Here is a 17,021-nt window from a genome sequence, read left to right on the forward strand (position 1 = left end):
TGTATCCTGAACTGGCGAGTAATTAATAAGACATGTTCCCTGTGTTGCTTAGGGTCCAGGAAGGTAAAACCTGGCATCCATGGGATGCTCAGTGATCAGAGTGGGAAGAGCTGCTCTGTCACACAAGCACAGCTTTCTTCCTGAATGGATCCTTCATCATATTCCACCCTGTTGGATCCAGTAGTGCTCTGCTAGGTTGTTAAACAAAGCCTTTTCTTACTAGCAGTGCTTTTAAGGCTTTTAAAATCATTGAGTATAGGAGAAAATTTCTAGTGACAAAAGGTAATTAAAGCCATCTACTCATCATCCTAAAAGATGAAATAAGGAGGTGGTATCAGTGCTTTTAGCAGGAGGAGTGTAAGTAACACTTGTAGCACAGCCTGATGTATTGTGAGCGCTTGCTTCCCCTGACAAACGCAGCCAGCAAAGTGTTTGCCCCTCCCTGGACCTCTCCTGCGTCTTTCCTTTTGCTGTTAACATAATTTGCACTCAAACAGCAAGTCCAGCAAGGATCACAGGTTTCATTCCAACAAACTCAACTTCTTGCTGCAGCTTGAGAGGCATTCATAACACAAACTACAGAGAGAGAGTCACTTTTAAAGGAAAGATGCATCAGAATCAAAGTATTCCAGCAGAGGCTTGGGGTCAAATGATGTTAATGAGCTGCTTTCAATTATTTATGACACAATTGGGGACAAGATTGTTTCTGCCCTGGTTTTGAGATAGACACCTGACAATTTGGCTGCATGGAAACTAAACAGTTAGAAGAGCCTTGTTTTGGAGGTTTAATGTGTTTGTTGTAGTGATATGTTGTGTAGAGCTGTTAGGTTTTTGTTCATCACATGCAAATGTTTGACCAGCTGTGTCTCCTTTTTTCTACAGTTTTCACAAAGTTTAGCCCTTTTTGCTAGGAATTTCAAGACTAAATAGGACATTGTGGCAAAAAGAAAGAGAAAATAAGCACAGAATCCCTCATGTTTTAAGAAAAAGAGATTTAGGCAGCATATATCACACTGATGTGGGCTGTGCATACAGAAAAGAACCTGACCAACGGATTTTTCCTTTTGATCCCCAAAGACTCATAAACTAAAATAATTCAAAAGATTTATCTTTCTCTATGCACCTTGTATATATTGAACATTATATGTTACTGTCACCAAATGGGACATGTTTTCTGTGCTAGGTATTTTAATATTCTGCAACAGAAAAAAAAAAAGCTTTCTTTGATGAAGGAAAAGGAAGAAATCAAGAGAAATGTGATTTCTGCTTGACACTATATCCTGAGTTGACTAATCCACCACTATCACCCAGTTTCTTAAAATTATGCGAACCAAGCTACCCAAAACTAAAAGTTGAGACCAGTATTACTTTATGAATTAATTATTACTTAGACAGTAAATACAATCTTTTGGTTTTAAATATTAATTATTGGATTGCATTAATCTTGAGAAAATCATGCTAAACATGTACAAAAAGATCCAAACATTTGGCAAAATTACTGTATAGCATATGAGACCTTAAATGGATAATACTACAGGAGGTTTTAATTGAAATGTGGAAGAAACCACATCTTCTGTGATGCCATTTTACTTTGGCATATTAGCCGAGAATATATTTGTTGCCAGTTTGGACAGGCAGAAAAAAGTTTTCCTAAGTTTGTGTTGGTATTAGTATAATATCTAAGATCTGCTTATGGCATTGTGTTGACATTTATTTAATTTATTTTAAAAAAATCTTATTTAAACATTCAAAAATGTTGTCATCTTTGAAACATAAGAAAGCTACTCTGAGGCCACCAGATCAAAAAGTACTTTAAAAAAATTAAGTAATTTCTTTGCATGTAAAGCCCAAGGATGAATGTACCAAAGATGCTACAGATTGACACTTTTCTAGGAAAAAGGTGGGGATTTTTAAAGTTTTATGAGTTTTTCTTTTCATAAATATCCTAATTTAGCTCTAGAAAACCTTTCTAAGTATTAAATGAAGGATATATTCCGTGTTATGTTTGCAATGAATGTAAATAGAGGCAATTTGCACAGTACTGAATTGTTTGAGGAATTCTAGCTCATGATGTGTATTGAGCTAAAAAATTTCTAATACCTAGGTTTGTTTTTTTTAGTGTGTCAGAATATCCTGCTTTATCCAAACTAGAAAATAGGTAGGAAAAAGAGCCTTTTCAGATTCAAAGTGAAATCTTAGTTCAAAATCTGTCTGGAAAGGAGACTTTGGCATTCCTGGCTGACCTCTGCTACTGCATGAGAGGTCCTTGCACTCTAAACCACACCAAAATCTTAATCCATGAACTCCAAAGGCTGAATGATCTAATCTCTAAATTACTTCCAATAAGTAGTTTGCTGATCTGATCAACATAGAGTGAGCACTTCAGTACTCAGTGGAGTAAGTAACCTCTTTTACTCATAAATCACTGCATGGGGTCTAATAACTGATCTTGATGGATTGATTAGCACTTCTCACAAAAATCAAATTATGTCTAAGTGAGGGAGTGCAGAAGTGGCTTCCTGAGTCATGGAGGTAGAACAGGCCTCTTAAATGTAGACTGCTGAAGTACAGGACCCTTGGGATTAGTAATTCTACCCTTGTAAAGGAAAAGAAGGAGGTGAACTTGTCTGTTCTGCTTTCAGCCACATTGGAAGATATTTGGGGTGCTAAGCTTAAACTTCATAGCAAATTATTGCATTTTTTTTTTTAAATCTATAACTCAGCAGAAAAATTTGCAAATTAGGAACCCTGACTTGGATCTGTACATCTGATACAATATTCCTGTGTAAATTTCTGCAGAGGAGAACCACTAAGACTTTTTCTGTTAATCCTCCTTTCACTGGAACCCCAATGGAAGCTGAGATTTACCTTTTAACAGAATGTGTAGAGAAATCTAGGGGCAAGGAGTTTATATTGCAGCTAAAGTAATACATATATTAAAAATACCTGGAGGAAAGACTGCTGCATGGTTCTTTGGAGTGCATTTTCAGCACTCTTGGAATTCTGATGACTAAAAGATTATGAATATTCCTAATCCTGATTAGTCTACTGCCTCTAATTGTTTCTTACAAGTGCCAATGAAATATATGTGCTCTACCAACACTAACATCTGCCCAAGAACAAAGGTGGTCTTATTTTCCGTTTCTGGGATTGTAATTACATTGACTGAAGATGATTACATTAGGGAGGGATTATTTGATAAAACAGGATTATAACCTGTGTTCCTATCATAACCTCATGGTAATGCTACCACTTTGTCTGACAAAATGATTTTTCATGTGCTTATTCCTACACACCTGTTGCTTATTAATGCCTTAGGATGCAAAGGATTATAGTCTGATTTAGTGATCCAGCCAGAGCTGTGAGTTCCATGAAAGGTTTTGCTTAGAACGGATGGGACCAAGGACTTCTGAAGATAAGTATGAAAAACAGGCCAAATTCCACTTTTACTATCATGGCACTAAGAAGAAACTAGTAGAGATTAATTGTTTGATTCTGTTGTTGGCCTGTTTTACAATCCTAGCAAGCTTGTTTGCTTTTATGAATTCAGGTTTCCATTTTTACACTGTGTTTGTTGAGGGTTTGCACATGAAGTGTAACATAACTTATCGTGAGGGATTTTTTCCAGCAGCTTTCATGTGATTACTTTATATGAGTAAGTTTATGTGAAGGAATTTAATCCTGCATGTAACCTTATAAAGGCTTGGTGATAAAATAATATAAATATATACTGAAGTCTATTTTATTTCAAACAGTGTAAAAGCAACAAGTACATTCTGAAAGTAAACACACCTTTAAGCATAGATCTTTTTAAGAGCAAAGGTCTAGTGACTGATGAGAACCACCTTTATTTTGAAAATAGCTTCAAAGAGATTAAATCAGTCAGTTATGCAGTTCCACAAGGTATGAATGTTGCCATTAGTTGCTACTAAAAGTAAAACCAAAGTCAAGTGTTGAAGTGTTTAGTTTCTTCATGTATCAGATCAGATTTTTACTGGTATAAGCTGGTATCAATTTTCCACATATGTTTACTGATTTTGTGTGTTGCTGAAGCTGACATAGCCTGATCAAAAATAGATAAATCTTCCCAAAGCTTTGGAATGGGTTTCCCAGGCTTGTGAGATGAGATGAGCCCAAATCCCAGAAAGATGGATGAAGCAGAATCACTCAGTGGAACTTTTGCCTTTGGTCTGCTGAATCATGACAGGTTATACAAAACAAAAGAGCCATGTCATAATTCTTGTCTGTAGCTGGTATGGCCAGAAACAAACTAGCAGATTCTGGGCTCATGGAGGGTGGCAGATATGTAAAGACATGTTTGAACCTCAGTTCAGGCTGGTGGTAGCAACCAGTTGCAGCTCATAAGTACCTCATGACTCAGACTAAAGACTGGAGGGCCATGGATGTAACTATAAAAGCCACTGGGTACTGAAAGCAGTGTGTCCCTTTTACTGAGAAAACTTGCTGTGGTGCTTACACCCGCATAAACCACTGGGGTTTTTTTATAGAACTGGACTTTCCCAAAGCTTATTCTTTTTGGAATACTTATCTCCTCCATAATATTCTTAGAACTCAGGATAAGGACATATTTATGGATATTGTAAAGAAAATGTAGTCACCACTCCCTTGTTCAGAAGAATTTTGCTTTGAATACTGGCCCATGGTATTTTATTGTCATGAAATTGCAGGGCTAAATACTAAAAATGTGCAAGTTATTAAAGTTCAGGTAAGTTCAGCTTTGTACACATTGTTATTTTTCTACTGAGTTTAGAGGAGGAGGAAAAGATCTGACCCACATTACTCTTGACTCTACTCCTTTGCTCTGGTTGTAAAAGGAGATTTTTTTTTTTATATTTCTACATTATTTATAACAAGCTGATAAACATATCTGAAAAGAAATCAACCTCTTTCTTGATTTTCTTTCTTTAGGCTGTTTTCTAATGTTGGTGTTTGCTTGAGATCATGTGATATTCCAGTTGTATGATTAATATTTTAAGTGTGACAGGTCAAAACTCACAGTATTGATAGAGTACATTTATACTTTTTCAGTTTTTCCAAAATGAGAGTCACAGTGGGAGGTAGTGTTTTGTAATAGCATCTTGTGTTCTGGAAAAGCACCAGTCAGCAGGGTTCTATCATCTTTGTAAAAATAAGATATTTAGGTTAGTTTTGATTCAATTCTGAAGATTTCTTTTAGTTTAAATTATTGATGTGAATGTGAAGATAGAGGGCAGGTTTATCTTAAAAGTTTTTCCTTTTTAAATATGCACTTTAATTCTGGAGAGAAATTAAGCATGGCCTAAAAATAAAATATAGAAATAGTAATACTGAGAATAAATCACTCAAAATAGAATATCCAGTTTTTGAAAAAGAATCATTAATAAAATGCAAAAATTTTCCATTGTCGCCTTCCCAGAAAATTATATATTGAATTAAACCCTGTGTTTCCTGCTTTAGAGAAACAAGTAGTTACTGTTTAAGTCAATTAGCAGGGAAAACCACTAGGGAATGTATTTCCTACACCCCTTTGTTGTGCCTTAGAGGATGAAACATAAATATAAGACCTTTCTGTGTTAGTAAGCTTCATTTAGAAGTGTGTGGAGAACAGAGAGCTGCCTGGTGGATTAAAGTAGGAATGGGAACTTCAAGCAGGGGCAAGCAGCACTGCATTGATCCATGCAGATGAAAGCTTAATTGTCTGAAATCCCATCTTCAATTTTATTTGGGTCATTTACAGTATTGCAAAAAATGCTGATAATTTTTTAAAATATTTAAGCCAGGAATAATAGCTAGATGGCCCTTTAATTTCTTCCTTCACCCGTGGCTGTCAGGATTACTTCCATCAGAGTTTTGCTCTTTTTCATATTTCTCTGGAAACCTCTTGATCTCATTGCATTAGTTGTCTGTCTCCCTCCCTCCCTCAGTTAAATTCTTCATGTATTCCTATCTGATACTAATTTGCTCCTCTGGTTCAATGTATAGTCAAGAGAGTAATTTATTCATCTTCAACAGCAGCACTGAAATCACAGAAGTACTTGATGCCCTGATTTATTAAGGCACTTGAGGTCAGTGCCTTAAGCATGTGCTAAAAATGAAGAAAATGCCAGCCTGGCCTCCAAAGGATTAGTCACCTGCATAATGGTTTGCAGGGTCCTTAAAAATATGAACTTGTGGAACAGATTTGCTACTGGTGTAAGGTTAGAGCAGCTGCTCTGGAAAGCTGAATGATGCTGAAAATACTTTCAGTGGAATTACAGAGAGTCTGCACTAAGCCTTTCCCTCTTCTTGTCTTGTGCTGTTACTCTGTGGTGTGTGAAAATAAAAAAATCAAAAATCAGATTTTTTTTTCATAATTTTAATTGTTCAGATGTCATTTAGAGTTCAGCAGGACTATTGGCATCTCAATAAGAAGCTGTATTGTTAGAGCATATATTTTTAATTTCTTTTTGGTTGATTTTGTGAGGTCATATTGTCATGCTCCTTCACATTTGCTTAATAACAGGACATCAGTGGTGTCACTGCTAAGGAAAACAGCAACTGCAAATTTAGTGAGACAAAACTTAGGTATCCTAGATTTGCAGGATAAAGTGGTTTGTATTAGGAAGCTATAGACAAAGAAACCATGAGGAGAAATAGAAATGTTTCTATTCAATCTGATTTTTTTTCCACTGTGACAATGAACTTTGTTTTTCCTCTTCCTAAGGGAAAAATGTGTTACAGTCCTTTATCATCTTTTTTTTATTCTTTATAAAGGTGGCCCTCTAAGTCATATGTTGACTATGAAAATATATTCTTGCAAGCCAGGTGGCAAATATTTTAAAAGTTAAAGAGCTACTTCAAATGCTTTATTTGGCATGAATTCGCAGTAGCTCTATTGTGTATCTTTTTGCAATTAAAACTATAAAACTAATCAAATCACATTGGACAGATTGCAGATTCTTCTGTAGTGCTTTTTGCAGATATTTGAAACATTCTCTTTGCAAATTCTGTTTAAGATTGTTATGGTTTAGGGGCAGCTTTATTGCATTTCAGAAATAATATCCTGTAAAATGTCTGTAACAAGGTATTTTATCTGAAAGCCCATTGTAGCTTTTTTATTATGACTTTCAAGCTTCTGCAACAACAAAAGGGTTCTTATTCAAATGTACACCAATGCATTCATTCCTCTAATAGCAGCATTCCATCATATCAGCCTAAAAATAGGCAAACAATTGCATGGAGTACTTGTTATTCATCCTAGATGGTTTTTTTTTTTCCTTTATTTTGTTGTTAGAGATCAGACTTTTGGATAGTCATATGGAGTATTTGCATCAAATACAGAAATAAGAAATAGTTTTCTCTTAGTATACACATGCTTTCTATCTGTGTCTCCTAGGGATATAAAAAGTTACTGGTTTAGTTACATTGGTCATTTTTATTGCCTTCCTGAAGACAATGGAAATTGCACAAGGCTCCATATGAAACTGTCTCCAAGTGTAAATTAAATCTGGGGTTTAGTCTGTTGTAAATAGAGAAGAATGTACTCTTAGATAATAAATCTTTTTTGTGTATATCAACAAGTTGTCTATTTTTTTCTTCCTAGATACACCTTTAGTTAAAATCATTTCTTCCAATTCATGGCCTGAAGAAGGACAATCTATAATTTTGACTTGTGAATCCAAAGGAAAACCAGTGTAAGTGATTTAACAAGTAATATGTTTTTTGTTATTTTACTTATTCTGCTGTGACTGCAATCCTCAGCTGCAGAAATCTACTGGCTTTGTCTCCTCCTGGGGTGTAAAGTACTCTCTGGTATAGAAAACCCCTTGAAGCCTGTCTTCATTAAGTGTCTATAGAAGATTGCTCTTTTACTTTGTCATCTATTTGAGTTTTCAGGAAGAATTCCAGCTGTGAGATTTTTTTTTTTCCTGTCAGGTATATCAACCTGAAAGGTGTGCAGGTTTAATCTATCTCTGTTTACATCATTAAATTGATGATAGAGGAGAAAACATCTCATGAAAATCTTCCTACATCAACCAGCCTCAGAAAAAAATATATTGAACTTTGGCTGCCATTTACAGGGGAATTTGAAGTTTAATTGCATGTGCAAGTTGGCTGCCTGTTCCTACCAAGATTTGGAAAGGTGTAGCCTGCTTTAAGAATGTAAATTGTTTTCCTTGGGAATTAACATCTTTACTATTAATATCTTTAGAGACAAATGTGCAGAGGTTAACCCTTGCACAGAATCTACTACTTCAATAGACTTGACTCTTGGAAACAGTTAACTGCTCAGAGGGGCTGTTATATATTTACTCATAAATATATATATCAATAATCCATTTGCTTAATATTAAGTCATTATGAATCAAATTTCTAAATATTGACCTTCTGATCAAAAGATCAATATATAGTGTTGTGATGATACACAGATTTTGAATGGTCTTGAAAATGGTAGTGGAATAATATTTAGAACCTAGAAAAGGTGTAAATTGCATGGCAAAAATCATGTCACTTATGGCTGAATTTCTCCCTGGTGTAACTTTAGTGACTTCATGGAATTGCTTTGTGTAGGAACCTGAAGTCAGATTTAGAGCAAGTAAGGCATTTAAGTCCAAAATTTCTGTTTTCAAAAGCTCTGAGTTATGTCTGGCATAATTTAAACTACATAGGTACTTTTTTATTAATATTATGTGCCTGCATCATTTTAAAGCAACTCCTTCATCCATATCTTGGCTGGGTGAGCATCTTGATCATGCTTCTTCCTTGCTTGAGACCAAAACACTGGAAGTCCATCTAATTAGTCCAACCTGATGCTCCATGCAATTGGTCTTTTCTGTACCTGTGTACTTCTGATGCATTTGGGTGTGTGTTTCTGAGAAAAATACTTCTGTCAGTAACACAAAAATCCATTGTGAGCCCTCTCTTGATTTTATAACGTACCTGAAGGAGGAGTTATCCTTTTATCTCATATCCCTTGAAAATTCCCCTGAGCATGAAGAGGTAGAGTCTGTTTCCCCCTTATTTTCAAAATCTGCTGAAGATGTGCAAGTGCTTAATTTTAGGAAAGATGTCAGCACTGATTGCGCTGAGTGCACCATTGGCTGGGTGATATTTAGCATTTTCCTTATCTCACTATTTTCTTCATGACTTAACAGATTAAGTGCTCCTTTTGGTTAATAGACTTGAGACATTCTAGGCCCACTCAGCTCCACACTCACAGCCAGATCAGGGAAAGAATCAGAGGAGTAAAAGTGAGATACCTTGGCATATGCAATATTTTCTATTTGGTACTCATTATATTCTGGACATACTTTAAATATTAGGAGGCACTAGTTATAACTTAGTAATTAAAGAGAGTTCAATTAAGGTATTACTGATTTGTTTATTTATTTTAATTAAAGCTATGTTCTGTCCTTAAATGATTCAAATGCAAAACTTTCATGTGGTTTTGAAAGGGAAAGAAAAAAAAAATCTTCACATGACAGAATTATCCAGACAGGGGATCTGTATGTGGTAGCCTTTGGGACACAAACATTTTGCCAATAAATGCACCTCTAATTGTCCAGGCCACAGGCACTGCCAACTTCAGCTGCTCTGAATTGCTTCATTAGGTCAGTCTTTCATGGCACAGGGCCAGTAATAAATAGGCATCCTCCTGGGAGCAGTTTGCAGTGGCTTAGCTTGAGAAACAGCAATGTCATGCTCGCAACCTGCATTGTGAGTACCTCTGGCTGGGAGAGAGAGAGGAATTGGAGAGGTTCACTGAGCCCAGATATGTCAGTGTCACAAGGTAAGTGATGAGTTGTGGGCTTCATGGAGAGCTCGGGGCCAGCTGTGGTCCTTCACAGCCGTTTGCACACCATGGGTTAATTTCTGGATACTTTATGGCACAGTCTCTCCTGCTTCCTGCAGGCAGCAGTAAATAACCACTTACTTAGAGGTGCATTTCTCTTGCATCCCAGAGCAATTTTCACAAGGTTCCATGTGGCATTTGAGATGAAAACTTAGAAGGGGTGAAGCCAGGTGGTGGCTGTGGTGACATTGATGATACTGGTAGCTGCTGCTGAGGAATTCTTTTCCAAAGGGGAAAAGCAGGATGAGGCTAAAGCTGGAATGTACTTACAGCATCATACAGCTCATGCACCATCATAAGTATGATACTTACAGCATCATACACCATCTTACAGCTCATCACCATGAAAGGTGGATCACCTTCCTGCAAGGGGATTCTGTCCCTCAAACCACACACATCATCGTTACCTCGATGCTGTGTTTCCAATCCACAACAGTCCTGAGGGAAAGCCCTTCCTAACTTACAGCCCTGTAGCTGGAAATGGGAGGGAAGACTTGCTGAAATCAGCAGCTGTGAGAAATCAACTGCACTCAGCATCTCTTGCTGAAACAGCATCCTCCAGGGATACAGCAGAGGGACAGAAAACAACTACAAAGAACAACTGTACTACGGGTTAGATCTAGGGCCCTGCTGAGGTTTCAAAATTTGGAGTATAAGATTTCTCTTGGCCAGTCATTAGCCAGGAGAAAAAATGTCCTCAGACCCTTGGATGTGAGCAGCATCAGCTGTCACAGTATGTGAGGTGGGCTGGGATTATCCCAGCCTCTGGGGTTCCCACTTGCTGTGGATGGGTTCATGGTCTTGGTAAAGAGATCCCAATGTTGGAACAGGGATGCTGAGAGTGGGCTAAGGGGGAGAAGCTGGGGGCATGGGAGAGGGGTGGAGAGGAAGATGGAATTGTGATTCAGTGAGGCAACATAAGAGGGTGTAAGACAGACTGCACTAATTCTGTAGCTGTGCTGTTTTACTTCTCTGCTCATCACGGGGAGGATGAGGGCAGCTCTGGCTCCTGTCAGGCCCTGTGCTAATTTCTGTTACTTTGAGGCAGGAGCTGAAAATTACCTTCTTTTGGGTAACCACTGTGTTGCTGCTGTGGAAGTGGGATGATACCAGTAAAAGGAGCCCACCAGGCCTCCTGCCTGCCTGTTCTGTGGTGGCTTTGCAGAGGCAGGACACGTGGATTTGGTGATGTTCTCACCCTGTTGTGCAGCACTTCAGGCACCAGCTCTAAGAAACTGGTGTCTGGGATATTGTATGGATAAATCTGACATTTTGAATTAAATTATTCTGTTGATGCACATGAAAAAAGGAAATATATTCATCAGTTTACTACAGATAAACATGACTCCCTCTAGGAGTATACCCTATTATGTGTAATATTTTAAGAGATCTTGAGATATAGCATTTGTGAGGATTTTTTCCAATTAATAAATGCACAGTTGGCATAAAAAAAAATAAGAGTTTTCTTTTGGAAAACTTTGAATATGTGTATTTTTGTTAGCTTAGTCTTTCCTTTTGCAAGACTCAGTCGCTGGTTTCTTCACGCTGTTGACAATTTTGTTAATATTGATGTCCAGGGTTGTTGTGTTTTGGGCTTTTTTTGTTTTCTCCAAATTACAGGTAGAAATGTATTTAGTCATTTCTCTGCATAGCCAAGGTCAAGACCCTCTGTACTCATTGTGACTATTCAGCAGCATTCCTTTTTTGGAGGTACTTTTGTGTAGTTTCAAACCCAATTGAATCTCCTCCCTTTTCAATTCTTAGCACTGCTTTCTTTTCCAGTGTTTTTGGCTGGATCCCTGGACAGCTGTCAGTCTGTAATATTTTAATCAATGAGCTTGCCTAATATATATGTAAGGTGTTGTTGCATCTTAATTTATTTCTTCTTTTAGCATAATATAGTTTTACTGAGACTTTGTTTATTTTCCAAAGAAGGAAATGTAATTAAACTTCTGAAATCCTAGTCATCCTTTTTATGTAATGTCTAGACTTTGCTGAAATCATATTGCCTGATAGTATTTTGAGTATTTTAAAATAAATATGAGGTAGCTGTAAAAAAATATAGAAAGTAAAGAACAAAATGATCATTTACAGTCATCTGTGCTTACAAAAATTTTTAAGAGCCAATGTTTTCTTATTGCAAGCTGTAACTTCTATACACTGTTGTGTCTTAACAATATGGTCTAATGACTCAAAACTGCCCTAAAAGTAAATTCAAAAACTGACCCATAAGGAAAGAAAGGTTCCATATTTCATATCCTTAGTCAGTACTCTCATCAAAGCATGTATGAAATATGTGAGTTTTTAAGTCAGGAGAAAAGTCGTCAAAATATAATGGAATAATTAGGGCACAGGAAACAAAGAAAAATTTAGCTATCTCCTGTGTGCTTTTGAGAAATGTGTTTCCATTCCATGCACCTCAGGGGAATCACAGTACAGTTGGCTGACTAATGAAAAGTGAATATTTGGCCTTGTTTGAGATAAATAGGGAAGATTTTTATTTCAGACCACTCATATAGGTATCCTTCATTAGAATAACATTATTTGTGGGCTCTTGAAAGTTATAGAGAAGAGCACAACCAAAACCAAACATCGTAACGATTTTCTTCCTGAAAACTGTGATAGGATCCTCTTCCTTTGAAGAAGATTCTTGATTCCTTCAGTGAAACATTTATTATGAATTGTAGCTATGAATGATCTGTGTCTTATTTGATGTATACCCTCAGAAGAGAGAATTAGAGCTCCTTCATACTGTTCATATGTATTTTTGTTTTTTGGATTTTTTTTTTTAATTTTCCATAGCATCTAAAAACTTAGCAAATATTTAAATGTTTCTTTTTGACCACACCTTTGCATGATTAGATTATTCATTTGCCTCAAATTTACGACTGGGAACTGAAGCAGCAAAAAGTCCCAAGTTCAAAATTGACAAATAGATGGTGTATATTTCATGTTGAACATAGATCATAGTCCCTGTTTTCCCAAGACTTTTTTGGAGTGACACAACATCCCACTCAGGAGATAGCTCATCCTTGGTTTGAGTTGTAAAAGTGAGTCCTTAGCATGCCTACAAACCTGTGCTTGAGAGTGAAATCAGAATCTGGGGCAGAAAATTGTGGAAGCCCAGTTGACATTCAGCCATTAACATTTTTGTGTGAGAAGTTTGCCAAGATTGCTTGGAAACTGCATCCTAATGGCAGGTTTACCCTCTGATGGCCAGCCTTTTGTCCATGGACAGTTTCTTCTGTCCTACTTTGATCTGATGCACTTCCTGGCCTCTCTGGCAGGTGAGATGCAGGTTCTGTAAAAAATTATCTCATTTTCTACATAGATTTTATTCACTGCTATCTGGGTTTGCTCCATGAGTACCTAGCAGCCTAGAAAGGAATGCTGGTATCAATTCTGCCTGTATGAATTATCATAATGAATCTGGAAAAGCATCCATGTTTCTGTGTTTATAAATCACTGTGCAGAATGAATCCACAGCTCAAACTGGAAGTTCAGGCAGTATCAATAAATGTTAATGATTTGGAAAATTGGATGGATTTGTCCATACCCACAATGAAATATTACTCTTGTAAAACATGAATGTGGTATCAAAGTATTTCTCCCTTAAGCTCCACACATTTTTGTACATAAGAAATCCTGAATTTAAGAGTCTCTGGTTTCTCTGGAAAGGACCACCTACAAGTGAAATCAAGTCAGTGAAAAAAAAAAATAAAGTGGGGGTGAATTTAGGTACTAGGTACTGGAGTTTCCCTGCTTTATGTTTAGCTCCTTGTCTTAGCAGAAAGGTGGATGGCTTTGAACAAAACTACTGTGTGTTTAACTAACCAGGAGCCTCCCTGATGTTCTCTGCCTTGGTCCCAGAACTAGCATTAGCTGAAATATCTTTATTTGATTTATGCCTCCTGAATGCTCTGAGTTTCCAGTGAAGTTTCCAGGGACAGGTTTCACACACAGCTTTGGGTGAGGTTTTGTAAATATATGCTTGAATAAATGTCTGCATATATAGGACAGGGTATTGTATCTGTGAGTATAGCTGTGGAAAAGGGTCAGAAACCCTCCTCACAGTTCTCAGCCCTGTGTTCCTTGTCGCTGGGAACGGCTCTCAGGATAGCTCAGGCTCTCCTGGTCCTGTGTTTTGTCTTGCTTTCTGTCCATTCCAAGTTGTCTTTCTTTGAATTTGGCTTGTTCAGCAGTTAGATAGAGCCTATCTTCTGCAAATACCACTGGTATCTCTGTTCTGCCTGTCTCCTTGCTCTTGTTATATTTTCTTGAAATGTTCTTACTTGGATTTTTTTTTTAAGATTTCTTTTTGATCTCTGTATCTTTATCCCATTTAGGCTGTCTGTATGCTTTTTTTTTCCTGTTTGGAAAAGTGTGAGCTTCTATTTCTCCAAAAGGAACTTACTGTGTTTGAGTAGGTGATTGTTAACTCAAACCCAGCCTCCTGTAAATTTGATCTGATGTGATACATCCCATGTCAGCTGAGGTTAACCACTCTGTTTCCTGTGGTTATTATTAACCACAGAGAAATGTTGACCAATTTTTGAATTATTGTTCTTTTGAAGTTCATGTTAATGCTAATATTTCCTGCCTTGATTTAGTGCACATGTATTATACAGTATATTTAATGAGTGCTCATTTTCAGTAAAATGTTCTAAAATCTTGTGAAGAATATCACATGAATTGTAGGGAGAAATCTACTTGGTGAAACTTTCCGCAGAGGTAGTTTGTCTTTGAAGGTAAAGGCAGTTATTTTAAAGCATTGTGTGAATATTCTACTTTAGACTTTCTACACCAATATTTCATTGCTATTACACCTCCACTGTAGAATTATGCCATGATGTAGTAGATAACATATTATGAAGCAGGTAACATTTTTGCTGAGATACAGTATGTATATTCAATAGATTAAATTTCATTTTCTATTAAACATCCTGTCCTTCTGGGAGCTTCTCTTCACAGCTGGGACATTCTACACTTTTTTGTAATTTTTCTTTTCCCCAGTATTTTGCAGAAAGCAGGGAAATTGGTGTTATAAAAAGTGTGACACAAAAAGAAGCAGGTGGGAGCATTAGTGGCTGTCTGAAAATTACACTTTACAATAAAGCCTCCTGCAGTGCTTAAGAAGTACCCCTTTAGTGTTCTGTAAAATGATCACATTGCTTAATAGGCTCAATTCAATAATTGCTTTTCCTCTTTTTTAAGCATCCCTTTTTTGCAGTGTTTACCCATAAAAGTGCAGAAAGTACAGTATGAAAAACAACTGCACGCAGCATTTTTAGTGCTCGTTAAATCCATTTTGCATGTGTATGGCTTTTGAAATAATTCTTTTCCTTGCTCTCAGGTGGAGACACATGCTAAAATAAAAAAGGCCTGTGGGATAGAATAATAGATAAAATTGAAATACAGAGCAGGTAATTCTAAGTATTAGACTGCAAGTTGAAACATGAGAAAGAAGTTTTGGGAAAGGATCTGACATTTGGCCTTTTAGATACTTAGATTCCGTAGACAAGTGTTTAGCTACAGTTACACATAAAATTATAGAGTTTTTGAATCAACCACTAGCAGTAGAACACAAAAAAGCACATTAGTATAACTCTTTCATTGTAAGTCATGCTGGTTATACTGATTATGTTTCACAATTCAGGAATTTGTGTAGCAGATGCTATGTGGAACCACCCAATGTCACAGGGAGCACCTGCTCATTGAATATCTATGTTTTACCCCACATTTACAACAGCAGAATACCTTGAGAACATGTATGTGGTGTAAGCTAGCAGGATAAAGCACCATCCTTTAGAGGAGCTTAACACTGCTCTTTGATGAGCAGAATCTCAGAAAATATGGAGATAACAAGATGAAAGTGTTTGTGGTTCTGACAGGCATGACAGTAAACAGCTAAGAGAAGTAATAGATTGGGTTAATTTATTATTAGAGTAGCAAATTATTCTTTGCTTGGCTGAGCTAGTCTTTGCATTGCAAAGAAGATCTTGGAGATTTCTCAGACCTGAGTTTTGGCTGGTTAAAAATTTCCATATTATTGTTCTAAGCACCATTTCCAAAGCTTATTTAATTATTATTATTTAAGAGCTGAGGAAAGACTGAGTCTGAAAGTTGTAGTCTTGCACAGGAAAATGCTGCTCCAGAGTATTTTCCTCCAGGGGCTGCAGGACAATCCCTGCTCCTGCACCTGGATCACCTCTTCCCATTGTGTTGGTTTATTCCTGCTTAGGAACAGTGGATTGGTCACTTTTAAGATGGAATTTTAAAGGTTTACCAAGGGTTAAGAAGTGCTAGGGGGAGGGACTGTGATACCCTGAGGTAGGAGGGAGGTAAGTGGGAGTCAGATCAGTATTTCTACTTACTATTGCTTTTTGATTATGATATTTTGTTAGATTTGTTTGTTTGTGGGGAGTTTTATTTGCCTTTTTTTCTGTTTTTACTTTCTATTGCTCTCAAATATTCCTAACCTATCTTTCTACCTTGTATACACAATTTCTAGAATCTTCCAAAGGGTGGCACAGACTGAGGGAGCTCTCAGCACCATTTTCATTCAGCTCATTCTTTAAAAACTATTTATTTGCTGTTTGCACCTAGAGGCAAAAAACAAAGTCTGGGCAATTATATGGTAATCAACATCAAAAAGGGGAGCTACATATTAATGAAGAATCTTGTTAAAAAGGAGTTATAAGGGGCAAATAAGAGAATTAAATCTTTTCAGGCAGCCTGAGGACTATGTTAGGAAAATAAAAAAAGAGTTTCAAACCACAGGGTCAATACATATCACCTAGCAGAATCCCTTGAGAAGAAGAAGTTGGTGAGGCTAAACAGAAGAGAAATCAAAGTAATAATAAGGGCAAAAGCTATAATTTGAAAAACTGAAATTGTTTTCCCAAGGAAAGTGAAGATTCTTAGATCTTGGCAGATTAAATATAAAAATTCAGTAAGCCAAACCACCGAAAAAGCAGGACTATTAAAGGAATAACTAGAAAAGAAACTTGAAAATAAAAGTTGGTTTTTTAAAATTAAATAATAGAAAGTTTGTCAGTGAAGTTTTAACTGAGAATCAAGGTTTAAAGAGAAGCCAGATGGATTTGCTATGTCCATGTTTTCTGTGGCAGAAGAAACTGGGTACATGAAAGACTGATTCCCCATTTTCTTAGATGCTCACCAGCAAGGT

General features: G+C 36.8%; 1 protein-coding gene across 4 annotated transcripts in view; it reads left to right on the forward strand.

Moving 5' to 3' along the window:
* Positions 1-17,021, forward strand: part of CADM2 (cell adhesion molecule 2) — a 568,805-nt gene that overhangs the window by 472,002 nt on the left and 79,782 nt on the right. For all 4 annotated transcript variants that reach the window (XM_064726979.1, XM_064727007.1, XM_064726989.1 and 1 more), the window contains one exon: positions 7,583-7,673. In XM_064726979.1, the coding sequence (XP_064583049.1) occupies positions 7,583-7,673 (91 nt within the window). The remainder of the gene's footprint in view (positions 1-7,582; positions 7,674-17,021) is intronic.

The sequence above is a fragment of the Zonotrichia leucophrys genome, chromosome 1 (genome assembly GCF_028769735.1).
Source record: "Zonotrichia leucophrys gambelii isolate GWCS_2022_RI chromosome 1, RI_Zleu_2.0, whole genome shotgun sequence".
NCBI lineage: Eukaryota > Metazoa > Chordata > Aves > Passeriformes > Passerellidae > Zonotrichia > Zonotrichia leucophrys.